Below are 16,804 nucleotides of genomic sequence, written 5' to 3' on the forward strand. Positions count from 1 at the left end.
TTTCATTTTGCTGGTGTCTGAAATACGATTTGCAGGAGAAGGGGGAGTGCGGGTTGATGCTAGTCCCATCATTAATAACATTCTTGCAGGGATTGTAGTGGCGGGAGTAAAAACCCCAAAGCTTTTATATAATAACAGCATGTGTCTGCACGTGAGCTGCTCCTTTAAGAAGCCTTGGGCTACTGGAAGTAGAGACATCTGGAGAAAAGACAGCCCTACAGCTATAACAGAGGGCAGAGGTTAAATCGTTTGACATATTTGCCATAAGAATGGTCACTCCACACCCTCTCCCTGAAGGCTTCACTGAAATAGAGGTGTTTGCCATAGGCACTGCCCTGCTGGTAGAAGGTAAGTTCGATGTGGGACCTCAGCAGCAGTTAAGATTTTTTTTTCCCCTATTATTTGTGATGAGAGGAGGAAGAAAAATTGAAATAAACAGCAGTGTTTGTGGTACACTGACCCAAGTTACTGTGGCCACATCACTAGTATATCAGGGTGAGCTGCAAGCTGTTTGCAGTGAAGATCTGCATTCTGTGCATAGCTATGGCAGTGAAGTACTGTCTTCTCAAGATTTTGGGATTTACGATTTTGTTGTTGACTTTTAAAGACAATTTTGTCTTCCTCGGAGGAAAGATATTGGAATGATTGATAATCTCTCCATAAAATTGGACTGCTAGTTTTGTTGGCTCTTATAATCAAACTCCTATAAAATGAGACTCTTTTATAATCAAACATGTTAGGTCCAAAACAGCCTGTAAACTCTTAGCATGCATCCAGATTGCATTGGTAGAGCTACAGTTGGTGGCTGCTGGGTAGAATTAAAGAAACCAGATCAATTTAGTTTAGCCAATGTGGACTTTTCCTAAGGCATAAGCCACTTCGTTGAGAGACTGCAATAAAACTGTGAACTTTATCTACCTGGCAGCTAGCAAAGGGGGTGCCAGGGACCTGCGGCTGTTGAAGTTAAAACAAAGTAAACATCACCTAAAACTAGAAGCGGTCTAAGACATTTATGATTTACTAAACACAAGTATTTTTTGTAGGGCTTTAGGCAGAATGTGCCCAGCAGATTGGCAGTAAAATTCTATCTTTGTCAACAGACTTCTCAGATCAAACTCAATAATTAAAGATTAATTCACTTTCTGAAGACTCTGAGAGAAAGGTGATGAAGACCTCCCCTTTTTTTTTTTTTTAATGGCAGCTTGTAAGTGCTGTTTGCAAGAAAGTTGTGGGGAAGAGTTGCATTTACTTTATTAACTGGACACACTTGCTGATCTAAAAATGAAAATTCAAAGCTATTTTTTTTACATTTAGTAAGTTCTCTATTTGTACACTCAGGCTGACCTTCAAGAGAACAGAATGTGGTGAAGCCTGAGGCTTCCAAAAACAGGGGAAAGATAGAAAAAAGTTGATGTAGTAATAACTCTTCCACTGTACTGTAAATATGCTCACAGCATATCTCTCCTAAAGGCTTCTCTGCATTTGGGAGAGTTAACAGCAGTTTTACCCTGTGGGTGGGAGGTAATCTGGCAGGGAGGAAATAAGAACAGCAGAACTCAAATGGCTCCAAATATTTCTCCTGGAAATATTTTTTATATGTTGTGTAATAAAAAACACACATCAGCTGTTACTATGGTTATGCCATCAGCCATTAATGCAATTAAGGTAGAAGCAGGATTTTAGACTAGAAAAAAATCATCCATCTTATGTAACTGCAGAATTAAGACAATGAGCATAAGTAACTACACTACTTTACAGAATTAGGGGATATGGAGTTTTTCTGTGCTACATAATTTCTTTTTCCAAGAAGAACACAAAGAAAAAGACACAGTGTCTCTCATCTAACTGAAACGTAGAGACTGGATGTTGAGTCAGAGCCTCATCAGAGCTAAAATAATTCAGGTCACCTTGAAAAGGTCATTAAAGGACAAAGCTTGAATTTAAACCAGTGAAAAATGGGTTGCAGGGTGGCACAGCTCTGTGCTAGGTGAATAGCTGGGGCTGCTTGGATGATCCTCTCTGAGGACCAACATTAATTTATTTTTTTAAACCTGTCAGTGACTGCTTTTCGTAATTAGATTATTCCTTTCCATGTATAGTCTATTGACGAGGGGCAGTAATAAGATTGAGCCGATGTGATTCAAGCACTGTATGCTAACCTTAGACGGAAGCCCAGAGGGAGCCAGGCTGACTGAAACACGGCTGAGGGATTTCTCTGCTTAGACACAAAAGAATGTTACAATTGATATTGAACACAACCCATTTCTCTATCAAAGGCAGGCCTGGAGATGTGTGCACCAGCAGCATGTGCTGGCTATCAGCCCCCCAAAACTGCCTCCCCTGCATCTCCCTTGCTCTGAACCACGTGTCCCTGGACAAAGCCTGACAACCCAGTTTCTCTTATTATAACAAAAAGCAGAATTACAAGTAAGATCAAACCATTTCTACTCCATGTGACTGGCCATATCCCTGATGCAGTTTGGAGCACTGGGTTCAGCTGTCCCCTACAATTGCTCTCCTGAAAGCCTTTGTAACTTGCGTGCAGACTGACCACTACACATTTACTCCCTGCATGCGCATAAGTTTCCACTGTAATTATCGTTCCCTCATTAAAGAAAACAACAGTATCATTGTAGATGCTTTCCACTTCCAGTTGAATCACACCAAACAATTCTGTCTTTCAGCCCTGCTTGGTTTCTGTCTGAATGGCTTGACAGTTCTCTCTTTCCGAAAAATCAAAGAACTCCGAACACCCAGCAATCTGCTGGTTGTCAGCATTGCACTGGCTGACTGCGGGATCTGCATCAATGCGTTCATCGCTGCCTTTTCCAGCTTCCTAAGGTATATCTTAAAGGTTTTCCTAAGGGATGCTCAGAAGAACCACGTGAAAATTAATAGCTTAAGTTCTAAGAGATCAAAGTAATTAAACAACTCTCCCTCTACCACAACACATAGCCAACCTTCTCATTCTCTCAATCTGAAACAGCAAAATGAAACTCTATATAGTTCTACCAGGAAAGTAGAAAAGCAGACTTTACTGTGTATAATCACTGACAGAGTATAAGATTGATTATACAAGATATTTAAGCAGACAGCTTTGCCGGTCATTATGGAAGCTACTTGAATACCAAAATACCGTTTCACTAAACCTCTAGATTGACCCCAAATTTATCTGCAAGTCTTTAACTGTTTGGTTTTTTTTTTATGAACCTTTCCATTAAAGCACTTATTTGAGAAGTTTCTGGAAAAGTAAAATGAAGATCTGTTACCAGGGAGTTCACATCAGTTATGACACAATTAATTTTCTACATTTTCACACATGTCAATCATTTAATCAGAAGACAGAAACAATATCAAGCATTTTAGTAAATACAACAAACAAATCACAAGCAAATCATGCTCAAAAACCCCACCACCACCTTCATATAAAATAGCTGATGAATAATTTCACCTTTTTTTACACTCTGGAAAGACCTTTAATGGAAAACAGAAATGCATTTCAAGCAAGAATGTGACCGATTCATTCTCTCTTAATAGTTACAAAATAGGTACAAATTAACAAGTAAATAAGTTCCAGTGGGACCTTATTCAATAATATTTTACCTCCTGTATAGGTCAGTCTTGTTTCAGAAACTTATGTCCAACTGCATTCAGTAAAGATGCCTTTACTGAACTGGAGCTCAGAAGCCAAGGTCAATACATCAAAATGAGCTTGGTTTTAACCATTGCAGGACCTTTTCTTTCATATAGGAGCACAGGTTTCCCAGCCTCTCAAGCAGTAAGCTGTCTCCTGTTCCAGGAGTAGTCTCCTTATATATTATACTGGTGTTCTGTAAATATATGAGAAAGGAGATTGCTGAAGATTTCTACCTCACAGCCACGTTTATGAGCATAAGGGTCAGTTTAGATGAACACAGAAAGAAAAAAAAAAGTCATGGCTCCTTTTCATTCTGTGTCTGCAAAGACATTGGGAAGTTCTTTTCCTTCTTTTCGTACTATGTCTGCAAAGATATTGGAGGCCTCAGTCCAGCTATCAAGAGTATTTTTATTTGTTGTGAGCTTTTGTACTGTGTTGCATGGTGAACTCTGACTTTCAAAAATTCATTTGCTGCTTTTACACATTGACAAATTGGCTGCTCATAAAGGATACAAATTTTGAAGATATGGATAACTGGGCAAAATGTAGATTTCAAATTTAAAACCTCCAACTTTTCATTACAAAAATGCGGGGTTATATTTTCTTCTCAGTATTAATAGTAGAAATAGCTGCTGTACTGTATCAGATATCACAGGAAGAAAAATGCTGGCATATACCTAAAGGCAACCACAACAACATCTTTTACAATGTCTCTCAGAGAGCTTGAGCACAGTCTATCATTTTACCCTCTCTGTTAATGCAATTTCCAAACATGTCTTCATCTTTATCATTTTCTTAACATATTCCTTGTTTGTTGACAGATACTGGCCCTACGGCTCTGAGGGCTGTCAAATTCATGGATTCTGTGGCTTCCTGGCAGCACTAGCCAGCATTAACTGCAGCGCTGCAGTCGCCTGGGACCGATACCATCACTACTGTACAAGTAAGAACCACAATTTACTGAGCAACCCCACCCAGATTCTGCTATAAGGCAGCTTGCTTGGGTTTCTGAGAAGCAAAGCAAGCACATATTTATTATCTGTGTATCTTATATGTAAGTTTGTTTATCTTGCACACTAGAGACAGAGCAAATATAAACAGTTTCTCCAAAGGACCTCTTCCCATACAGGGAGCAATCACCAAACACCTTCAGGAGATATTTTTTCTTCCAGATCACATCCAAGTCGTGACCCTCTTGCCATGCTTTCTCCTAATCCATAAGGATTTTCACACCAAAATCCAAAACAAATCCAACCCCTTGCATTGAAGAAAAATCTATTCACCTTGGGCTTTCATCCAACACCCTGCTGTGCACCAAACAGATATTTATGCCCACGCAGAGTTTACTAATTACAGATGAATTTGATGTAGCTAGAGAGCTGCCTCTGCAGAGACAGCAGCTGGAACAGAGCCCATCCAGAGGCATGATCAGGCAGACAGAGCTCAGCAGCCCCTTTGTGTGACACACAGGTATTTTGGGGTGCCAGAGTGTAGGGGTGACATCTGTGGGATTTATGTTTCATTCCAGGCCCCCTTATGAGGACTGGAACTTGGTACATTCGTTCCCAAGCAAGGAACAAATTATCTGCAAGTTTCAATAAGAACGGCAGAGCTATTTTGAAGTACTGATTGGTAAGAGCAGGAATATGTTCATGTGGGTTTTTTCCTTAGGGAAGGCCATTTTTTTGTTTGTTTTTTTTCTTGCAATTTAGTTTTTAACTAGCTCTGACACCTTAGCTGGATTTAATGGAAATCTAATGTTAGACAGGGATAGCAAACTATGAAAATAAATTTGTCTTTTTTTGTCAATTTATGAAAGAATATTTTTGATTTAAGTGAGAAATAGAGATTGACAGGATTGACAAACATATGGATTTGTTTTCTATCACAAAACTTCCTCCCAGTATTTGGCAATACTACATTTATGCATTCAGTGCAATTCAGGAGTGGAAATTTCTGCTGAATTAGGGTGCCGAGTTGGATTTTGTGTCTGCAGAGACTGCTAGGATTTGTGCTGGGACTCCAAATGTGCTCTAGCCACCACTGTGGATACAGTAGAATAATTCCATCCTCTTAGCTAGCCCAGAAGTTGGGAAGCACAGCAAAAGGCATTATCATAGACTGTAAAACAAATTAGCAGCCTTGCGAGCACTGGAACTGGCAAAGCCTGCTGTCTTGCAAATAAAACACAGTGCACAGGGATGATATTGCTTGTGTCTAATTGGATAGACCCATGCTGACTGCTCTGTGGGTTCTTTCATGGAGACTCACTTCTCCCCAAACATCAACTTTCACAGCAAATGCAGCAACTTAGTACCTGTCAGTCCCCACTTCCCCCTCCAGTTTACTCTAAGTAGTCAGAGTTCTCAAAAGTTATTGGGAAGAGACTGAGTGACAAGCACAGGGCATACAATTCCATGCCCTTCATTATGAAAAGGGAAAAAGACACAATATGAAATATAAACCTATTCTGAAAGGACAGAGAACCTCTTAAAGGTCTTTTCCAACCTTCTGTGTTCTATGTTTCTATGACATCCTGGCACTCAGCAATGTTTGAAATGCCCCAATCTGCACCATTTGGCCATTTTGGCAGTCATGTGGGAGCTCTGCCACCTGGGAGAAATGGATGAGCTGTAGATATGCAGCTTTCATATTTCCTGCTAAAGCCTGGGTTTTTTTCTAGAAGAATGAGGAATCCAGAGCACCTCATGTAACCACACTGTTCTCAAAAAAAAGCTGTGTATGTTTTGCAATGTTGATAAACAAATTCAACCTTCCTTTTCTTCTGATAAAGCACAGGTTGCTCAGACCACTTCATAAAATATTTTCTAAAGGAAATTGTAGAAGTTTGTTGGGGAAGAAACTGCTGAGCTGCAGTGCTTCAATGCCCTCCTCTGTTAGCATCCACACAGCCTTTCAGGCACAGCCTCCATATGATTAAAGCAGCAAATGGTGAAACACTCCCAAACTGCACAGGGAATATGTTCAATCTGATGATCCTGTTGAGGTGAAAAGGTTGCCAATTTTTTGTTCTGCAACTCTTGCAGGAATTCAACTCAGCCAAGGAAATTCTTTTTTTTTCATGTCTAGATAAAGGACCCCAAAAAAGCAGGCTGTAAGCTAAATCCATACTGACACCCCTTGGACATCAAAATGCATTTGGAGCTAGAAGAGCAGCATCTGTATTTCACAAGAGAGAGCCTGAAAATAAGCATGTCTTAGAAATACATTTTGCTCTCTGCAACATTGACTTTAATGCTTTTGTGTCATGCACTCCTCCAGCCATGAGCACACACTACATTAAGAGCACAGGCAGAGAGACCCTAAGGGCACAAACTTCTTTACTTTGCTCAGATTGTTACTTGCTGATGGCCAAACATGGCTGATATAGTGAACACTTTGAACAACAAGCCCAAAAGCCCAGAAGGTGCTCAGGCCCTGTGGCTTTTCCAGTAAAACCAGCCCTTTCTAGTTGCATCCTTCACATGCTGATTGCAAGGAAGATTAACTTACATTTCACAGATATGCTATACCAAGCCCGCAGGCTATACTGTGTTCTCAATCCATACATTAAACTCCTGCTGACACTGGTGCAGGTTGCATGCCTGTACAGAAGTTGCAAAATACCTTTGCCTGTAAAAAACAGAGCTATCAACCTTGTATCTTCGTTTGCCAGGAACCGATAATCCTTCCAGACTCGATTACATCATCCCCAGGTTTTTTTGTTATGTCCTAACAGTTTCCCAAGAAAACATTTGTTGGAGCATTCCTCAGCTTGACTCTTGATCACTCACTATCCATGTTTCTGAGGAAGAAGGAGCTGACGGGAATGGGAGAGATGACTATGATGGCAGGAAAATTTGGGACTTCCAGCCGTTCTGGATGCCAATAACACAAATTTTTTCACCAACATGCTGAAAATAAACAAGTTTTTAAAATTGGCAGTCAGTACAACCATCGGTGACAAGGCACTAGCCTTTAGAGTGTATTGATAACTAGACAAGTCACTCTTCAGAAATGAGGTTGATATATTAATTTCCATAAGGAAGAAAATAGTATTACCACCACACATGATAGAGAAGGGAGAATTTCAAGATATTTCACTCTCCCCTTTTGTTTTTTTTCCTGTCAGGCAACCACACTGGGCAACTATCTTTTCATCCCCTAAATGTAGCTTTGGGGCCTATGAAATGCTATTTTCACAGCAAGGTGAAGAGAGCCAAAAAAATAATCTGAAAGTATGCAGTAAGAGGAGAAAAGGTTGGGGAATCTGAAGGGTATCAGTGTCAATCACTAGCAAGATGGGAAACCAGATAACTGTATTCCAAAATTTGATCATTAGGGGGAAAAGAAGAAAACAGAAGTAGTTTTATGTTAGTGCCTGACAGTGAAGAGGGAAAGGGCGAACTCTGAGGAAGCTGTCTGCCAGCAGCCAAGCATTCAGGACAGAAGGTGACAGTTTACATCATTATAGTTCTCCCTCTTTGACCATTCAGAAAAGAAAAGTGTCCTGAATTATGTCAACGTAACAAGGGAGGAAAGAGGCAGCAGTCTGGGAGGCCTCTCTGGAGCTGGGATCAGGCAGGCAGAGGGAAGCTGATGGAGAGCCCAGGGGATCAGTGACCTGCATAGCAGGCAGTCACCTACCACAGAGATGTCCTTGCTGAAGGCATCTCAATCAAGCACACTGTTCATTTTGGTGAGGGTGTGTCACACGGCCATCAGAAGTTTGTGGAGGGGGGAAGGATCCTGGTCAGTTTTTTCCCTTACATAAGCACAGTTATAGTTCCAAAAAAAAAAAAAGAAAAATAATCTAGAAGATTTTACTCTTCCATTTAAGAATTAGGAGGAAATGGAAAATCTGAAGTGATGTATGTCATTGCTTCTGTCTATACTACAAAAGAAAATATGGGATTTCACAGCAGCATTCAATTTCAAGAAGTAGAATTGCAGTGAGTTTTATCTAATCCTTAACATACAAGGAAATCTGGGTTGTTCTATCAGTATTCAAAAATTACCAAACTACCATTTGCACCAATTTCAGCTGTCAGCTCTGTCAAATCAGAAGCAAATCCTTAACTCCTATCTCACCTACTGCAGCCACCCTGCCACATTGCCTTCATCTAGTTTTGCACCTGTATCAGTTTTCCCTGACAAAATGCCAATGTTTATATAGATCTTGCATTTTTCACTGAAGCAGGAGGTAATCACCAGAACAGCTCTATGATCATGGAGAACCACAGAAAAAAAAACCAAACCCCCACCAAAACAAAACAAACAAACAAAACTGAAAAAAAAAATCAAGGAAGTAAAAAAATCCCTTAATTAGGTCATTTTAAAGAGCTTTTTCTAATAATATGTACAAAATAAGCTATTACGCATTGCAGCTTTCTTATTCCTACAAAAATGAATACTTGTGAGCACCAGTGACTGGTGCTTTTTGCAATGTAGATTAAGTAGGTACTAACACCTACTTTACTTATGACTGATACATATTTTTGCTTATAAGACTTTCAAATATCTTTGACAAACTTGCTAATTTTAAGTGATACATGCCACGAAGTCTGGTACAAGCCATATTGTTCTGGAATATATGATAACTAAATATTATACAGCTACTATAACAAAACCATTTGTAAGAATCAGGAAAACAAACTTTTTTCCGTCCATCATAGAAAATCCTGTTCACATTTTTTTGAGGAATTCCTTTTGAACAGCAGGCTGAAATCTAGCTGAAAAGTAGCCACTGTGTCAGTGATGTATTTTTGGCTCTTTCTGTGAAAATCAGCTAAACATTTGAAAAAATTATAAATCTTAAAAAAAAAATTTTACATTCATAAATGTTCCCTCAAACTGAAGATGGAGATATAGTTTATGATTATGTCACCATAAACTGGCCATCATAATCAAAAGGATGAATGTCCCATGCTCTATCTAGCACACAAGAATTTTAGTAATCTTTGAATGGTGGGGGGAGGGTTCTGTTTATGAGAGTGACCTTGTTCTGTCCCAAAGCAATTACAGAAGCCATTTGAAATTCCCTCTATTAATATTGCACTGTATGGAAAAGAGAAGCTTTACTTTTGCTTTTCAAAGGGAGAAAGCCAGAACACAAGAGTGATTAGACTTAATAGGACCAAACTGCCAGCACTGGGCCCTAATTAGGAATTATATCTGTAAGCATACGCTAAACTCCATGCATAGACATTTAATTGAATTAGGACCTACACAGCTATTACATTAAATTTTATTAGGCCCCAAAAAATCGTTTAAAGTAAAGCAATGGCCTGCTGTGCACGAAAACAACCAAACTGCTCTCCACCTGGGCTCTTGCTGTCAGCCTTCTCAGGGGAGGACATTTTTGCCATGTGAACCAATCACAGTTCTTTCATTGTTCTTGTACTGAAAGTACTTTTTCTGGATAAAACTAAAATAATATCAAGCTTCTTTAATTTTACATTCATACATTTTGATATGTGAGTAAATATTTTCTGGAGGGTCAACAAGAAGCTGATTTCACCAGGTCTGCTTCACCATCAATCTCATTTTGCAAAAGAACAAAGCCAAGAGGAAAAATTTAATTTTGTTAGTTCTGATTCTCTCTTCTAGTCTCCAAAACAGGATTCCTTAAGTATGAGGAGAGAGAATAGAGGAACTCAGCCCCAAGATGAGATTTCCAAAGGCAGGCTGTAAAGACGTGCCTGGGGCCAGACTCCATTATTGCCTAGTCCTCCATTCTACATCTAAGAAGAAAATGGTGATCCCTAACCTATGTGGAAAAGTAACTAAAATGAACTTAGCCTTACAGTTTTTCATTAAAAAGGCACAAACATTAAAGTAAAATTTAGGGGAAAAAAAAAGCAAGTTAATGAAAAATGAGAAGTGGTGCCTTGCTGAGCTCCCAGAGCCCTGCCAGGCATGCGGGCTCCCTAAGTTTGAAGGAACTGAGGCAGGGCACTGCCAGCCACAAGCACGGGGTGATTTCCCCTGGAGCGTCCTATGGGCTGCACTTTTCCCATTAATGAACTCGACATGGAAATCTTCATTAAAGCCACTTTTGATGGAAAATACTTGAAAGCCATTTCAGCATGAGGCCTCACAACTCTCCTGTTACTTGCACACACCCCAGCCTGAAGCACACGGGCCACAGGAAAGATGTGGTACCAAGAGACTGGGCACCAAGAAAGATCCCATAGGTGGTTGCAGCCAAGGGGAGCAAGAGTTTCTCCCTTTTTTCTGTGCAAGATGACAGCAGGGAGGGCAGGACTATATCAGATTAAATCAGTGCAAGATCTTTTTGTTACATGCAAAGATCCAATAAAGTGCTGGTGTGTGACCAGGACCCAGTGCCACCAGAGTGCCTCGGTCAGGGTCCCATCGTGCTTTGAAACCTTCACCATATTGCAGTAGTTCACAAAGTAAAATATGGGGCAAAAAAAGAACAAAATTTCTGCCACAAGATACCACAAAAAGTAACTGATACTAACTATTTTACAAAAACTGCTGAGAATCAAAATCCCCCCAGGATTTAGTTCAGGGTCTTTTCGGAATACCAGAGACCTCACTACTTACAAAATTTTATTCCCAGAGCAATAAAGCTGCTTTTGGCATAAGCTTGATTTAAAAGGTACACAATTCAGATCCAGGTTTCAGTGCAGCTGCTTTTGATAATGCCTTTAAAACGCTGCTAGAATATGTAAAACACAAAACAAAGCTGACAGCTTATGTAATAAGCATTGTCCCGGTTGAATTTCAAGTTACAGCTGTGTGAAGCCAAGCTACAAGAACTGCTATGTGGAACACAAATGGACACCTTGGATGCTTGTTTGAGCATATACCCAAATTGCACTCACTTCTGAAAGATGCAGCTTAAGCTACATTGCTTCTTTGAAACCAAGAGATTATGAGTAATTACAAGTTAGTAAAAAGTTTTACTTGTATTGCTAGTTCCCCAAATCAAAAGCTATTCTTCTATTTTCATCTATGTCATTCTAGAGTCATGTCAGTTTTACAAAGCAATATTTAAGCCTTTGAATCAAAGTATATCTTCTATGTAGGAATCAGATGAAAGACAGTAATTATTACAAAATAATGTTTTAAATCACTAAAAAATCAAATTTTTTTGTAACTACCATATTAAAACATAGAGTATTTATGAAAAGGATATTCTTTACTTTTTTTCCTGGTATTTTAATTGCAACGTGTACACCTGTCCTTTTCCATGACTAATTTTTTAACACCTGCACCAAACAAATTTTCCAAGTTGATTTTTAATGCAATTCTAGACTCTAATTCTTTTCCCTGAAGAACCTCTGGAAGATAAGAAAAAGCACAGAGGTAGAAACAGCCTCCCTGTAAAAGGGCAGTTTCACTAACAACTCACTTTATTTTCCTTCTTTAAAATATGCAAGGATGATACCACTTAAAATAGCCACTGTAGAGTTTGTAGTCTTTCCTGGTGCTGCTGTTGCCTTATAGGGATCTCCAGTCTGTGTGGCCCCATGTGCTCTCCACCCCTGTGTCAGCCACACCTGACCCCACGGCAGGGCCCCACCTCACACACCTTATCCCCAGTCCTTTCCGAGAAAGGTCAGAACTGGCCTGAATCTTCCTGCCTGTTGTCATGATGCTGCTCTTAAGGGCTAAGGGCAGACAAAAAGATTGCTTCCCAACCTCAGTGAAAATTACATCATTACTTCTCCCTAATGGGAGATTTGATTAGAAAGGAGCGGTGGGAAAAGTCACCCTTCTCCTTGCTGCTGCAGCTGGCGTCATGGACTACTCAGCATGGCTGTGACGACAGACATTAGCCTCCATAACAAAATTATCCAGACCTTTTGACACGCAAGCAGCAAGATTAACACAATATCCTGCAGCAGCAAGGAAGCCTGCCTGCTTCTCCGTGAGGAAATACTTCCTGTGTCTTCTGAAGTTTCCAGTCCTTCATTTCATCCACTGACTCATTCCTGTGGTATTTTATGAAACCGGGTGAGATAGGCACAAGTGAACGTTTTTATTATAAAATTAGGAAAAAAATCACTAGTGCTGTGCTTCACATTTCCTGTTCCAGGCTAAGCAATGATCTTAAGGGCAAAATTACTTGCCCAATAGTATTTTTAGAACAAGATCAGGTTGTGTATATATATTCATATATATATTGACAAACAACAGTTTTAGAGCAGAGTATATTTGATATCTGCATGTGCCCTGCACTCCCAGCCAGGCAGGAAGGAAGTAGGCAGGGGCTGGGGAGTCTATGCAGAGTCACATATCTGATCTGACCCACACCCTCCAATAGAATTCTAGTTCTTCAAACACTATTTATTGCATCACCCTGTTTGTTCTACTCTCTGCCTCACCTGAGTCTTTAAACACATTGCCAAAACGCAAGAATATAAGATTTGTAACAGCAGCTGTACCTCCAGTGTGGTACTAAGCTAAGCAGCAATACAGCATTTGTCTTAAGTAAAGGACACGAAAGGGAAGTACAGTTTGCTATTTCCTAAACTCTAAAAGCTTCCTTCATATTTTATGCCAGACTGATTCCTCCAGACGCAGATCAGCTTCAGGGTACAAAACACAGACAGCTGCTTGTTTCTGCCTGAGGCTCAAGGGCCAGACAGCTTTTCCCAGTGTTTTTGTTTGGGTCATGGAGATTCCCATTTCTCTTCCCACAGGGAGCAGGCTGCAGTGGAGCACGGTCATCTCCATGATAGTGTTTGCGTGGCTGTTTGCTGGCTTTTGGGCTCTGATGCCCTTACTGGGGTGGGGGGAATACGACTACGAACCCCTCCGAACCTGCTGCACCCTGGACTACAGCAAAGGGGACAGGTGAGGGCCAGGGCCAGCTCCCACAGGAGTGGGGTGGAGGCTGCCATCCCCTGGGATGGGCTCAACAGCATGCCAAAACTGCTGTCAGTGCAGATGTCCCTCCCAAAGGCTGCCTTGACTCGCGTGGTAGCATGTGGTGGGAACAGCTTCCTCTGTGGGAGAGGATGGTGCTCATGTTTCTGCTGCTCCCTTGCTAACCTATAAGCTGCACCTTTTCTGTGTTTAGGACTTAAACCACTTTGAAAGTGGTTTTGGGTTTATACAGTCCAGCACAAATGTCTGAGTAGGGTTTTTGGGTTTAGAAAGCAAATACCTGTTGTGATTTTCTACAATATTATCCATCCCACACAACAGCGTGGCACAGCTCAACTGCCCTTCAGCATATGCTGCACCTAAAGCATGTTGACAAAACTGGGTTTAGCAATTTTAAAAATACACGTTGGTAAATACTTACAGCAAGTTTACATAGATATATTAGACAGGAATTAACAACCTCTTTTTTTTTCCCCTCCTCACCCTTTCCAGAAACTATGCCACATACCTTTTTTCTATGGCCACGTTCAATTTCTTGGTACCAGGCTTCATCATGCTGACGGCCTATCAGTCTGTACACCAAAAGTTCAGGAAAAGTGGGCACTATAAGGTAAGAAAATTCCCTCAGCCCCTGCAATCACCTTGCTAAAATAGGGCTGCATCCATTAGAGACAAAGTCCTTGAAAAAAAAACCCATTTCTTTCACAAAGGGTTTGGCTCAGATCCTTTTGTGCTGACTCCCCAGTGCTACCTGAGTAGGAGGGTAGTGCAACTCAGGATGGGGCTACTTAGAAAGTTCATGGAAACATTATTCTTATAGATTTCAACATTTTGCCAGATGGCCACATCTGCCCCAACCTAGTGCTGTAAACACTTCCCCATCAAAGAGGGAGTTGGACTAGTGGTCCTGAAGATTTCCCTCCATCAACACTGGTCCAACTCTCCTCACAAAATTAACATACAGCATGCAGAATATTTGCCAAAGGCATATCAATATTTATCCAGAGAAATTTGGCTCAGGAAGGATTGTCATTTCTTGCTTTGCTACAAGCCCTTAGCTTATCACTGAGGAAGTCAGACAGAACTACAGCTCTGAAAGGAAACATGGAGGCAACCCATGATGGGAAAAGGGCCTTCCCATACACACTGTGTTTTCACTTGGCTGAGGAAATGAGCTGGAAACAAAGGTTAATGTGTGGCAGTTTTATGGGAATGTAATGTGATGATTATATGAGTTGTTTCCTTAGGTGCAGGACACAGTCTGGGCACTGTGCATGGCTGGTGGGCACAGCCCAACCCCTGCACTCAGTAAAGACAGTGAGTTCTCAAGGGGAGTGTTATATCAGCAAAGAGACAGTCAGGCAGACTGGTTTGTAGCTGACTGGAATAAATACATATGTCCTCTACATATTTCTTGGACAAATCTCAGTGACCATGATGTCCATTACCTTTTTTATTCAGTGAGTTTACATGCACTGGCATGTGATTTCTTTCTTACGATATTCTATAGCTGTGAACTCCCCACCCACGCCCGGAACAGGGCTTTGTGCCCACTGCACAGGCAGCCCTGAAGGCATTTATTGCTCTTGTTTTTCAGTTTAACACGGGTTTACCACTGAAGACACTGTTCATTTGCTGGGGTCCCTACTGCCTTTTATGCTCCTATGCAGCAGTGGAAAATGTGATGTTCATTCCAGCGAAATACCGCATGGTAGGTCTATGCCACCCAAAGGAATCCAGACAATGACATTCTGCTTACTCTCCTCTCTCTGTTCCTGTGGCACAATGCTGATTTACTCACAATTGGGTTTACTTGCTAAAACACATATATAAAGTAGATCTTTTCCTCAAAGCGTTCTGTTCCTCCACCACTTTTAAGGTAAAGCAGCTAAGCACAGTGATATAACAAGCAGTGCATTACTACTTTGATCAAGCAGAAATTTGGGAAGTCTGTAGCCTGTTCTGCTTCATGGTGTGTAGGAGCTTTTTGTGTCCTTCTCAAAGTCAAATACCAGCTAAAAATTTTCAGTTTGAAGAGACTGATTGTCTCATTCATATTTCTAATACTTCTCCCTGCTCAAGGAAGCTGTAATTGATCTCTCCTAAGGTTATGCTGCCTCCTCTTTCCCCTTTATTCTATGAGTCTTGGCTGCAAAATCACCTCTGGGACTCAGTAATATCATATGAAACCTTTCAACCATTTCCCCAAGAATCAGCCCAGTTTCAGGTCACCAAATGCATTACTGTATTCAGTATCCCACACAAAATGCATTAGCAACATCTGCCCACTTATTCATCAGAAGGTGTGTGTGGCACAGCCTTCACTCCTCCTAAGTGTTTGTGTTCACTCCCAACTGAAATATCCCTGTTTCAGGTGAAAACAACCTAAATTGTTTCACCCAGAGACTATAATTTCCAGAGCAAGGACTTCCAATCAACCAGTTTGCTTTTACTTCTCATCATTCTGGGGGTAGCAAGCTACTACCATTGCAGACAGGCATTTTTTTGGTAAAGGGAAACTAAACCTAGGCTGAAATCAGCCAATTGGCTCCTCAGTGCATTTTCCTATTAATAAATATTGTGTCTCACGACAGATTCCTGCCCTTGTTGCCAAGGCTGCGCCAACGGTGGATGCCTTTGTATATGCCCTGGGAAATGAGAACTACAGAGGAGGAATATGGCAGTTCCTCACAGGACAGAAGATTGAGAAAGCAGAGGTTGATAACAAAACTAAATAACTCATTATGGCATTAAGAGAAATTATTGCAGGTACATCAGTGAAAGCAAAATGCTAGAGAAAACTGTGTGCATTCTCTGATATGTATGGGCAAAGGTGGTTCCACATTGGAAAGGCTGTGCACTGGCTACAAGCAATGAAGTACAAAAAGAAAGCCCTCCAGATAACTGTCCAAACCATCAGGAGCTGCTTGTCAAACAAGCTGCCTTAAATCTGTGTTGATTGTCATCAGTCTCATTTTATATGTCACTGAAAATAAACTATGTGCTGGAAAGCATTTTTTTTTTCTCCTGATAAAAGCTAACGTAAAAGCTCAGCAAATTAACTGAAGCAGGATATTCATTTATCCAGTGAGGCCTCATCAGATCAATCTGTGCAGTTTGTCCATATGGTAATGTCTGGATTACTAAAAGATTAAACTAGTATCCAGTATTACACCACATGTCTGTATAAATACCTTGCTCATCTGAACAACTCATTTTCAATGCCTCCAAAATGGGAGTTCCCAAATTTCCATCATGAATCTGATATCCTAGTTCCATAAAAACATTTGAGCAGGCATGTTA

At 40.7% G+C, this 16,804-nt stretch overlaps 1 protein-coding gene across 1 annotated transcript; it reads left to right on the top strand.

The window, feature by feature from the left end:
• The first annotated feature begins 204 nt into the window (after positions 1–204).
• Positions 205–16,560, top strand: RGR (retinal G protein coupled receptor). Its single transcript, XM_050339552.1, has 7 exons — positions 205–348; positions 2,685–2,841; positions 4,459–4,580; positions 13,315–13,468; positions 13,994–14,111; positions 15,099–15,212; positions 16,096–16,560. The coding sequence occupies exons 1-7, from the start codon at positions 270–272 to the stop codon at positions 16,237–16,239; spliced, it is 888 nt and encodes a 295-aa protein (XP_050195509.1). The 5' UTR covers positions 205–269; the 3' UTR covers positions 16,240–16,560.
• Positions 16,561–16,804: the final 244 nt, after the last annotated feature.

This window comes from Myiozetetes cayanensis, unplaced genomic scaffold (genome assembly GCF_022539395.1).
Source record: "Myiozetetes cayanensis isolate MyiCay16 unplaced genomic scaffold, myiCay2020 scf10, whole genome shotgun sequence".
Classification (NCBI taxonomy): Eukaryota; Metazoa; Chordata; class Aves; order Passeriformes; family Tyrannidae; genus Myiozetetes; species Myiozetetes cayanensis.

Bases quoted from the DNA above. Each gene is read 5' to 3' on its own strand.
- RGR (XM_050339552.1), top strand. From the start codon at position 270: ATGGTCACTCCACACCCTCTCCCTGAAGGCTTCACTGAAATAGAGGTG. The intron at 13,469-13,993 runs GTGAGGGCCAGG...CACCCTTTCCAG, and splicing joins GACTACAGCAAAGGGGACAG to AAACTATGCCACATACCTTT. The intron at 15,213-16,095 runs GTAGGTCTATGC...GTCTCACGACAG, and splicing joins TTCCAGCGAAATACCGCATG to ATTCCTGCCCTTGTTGCCAA.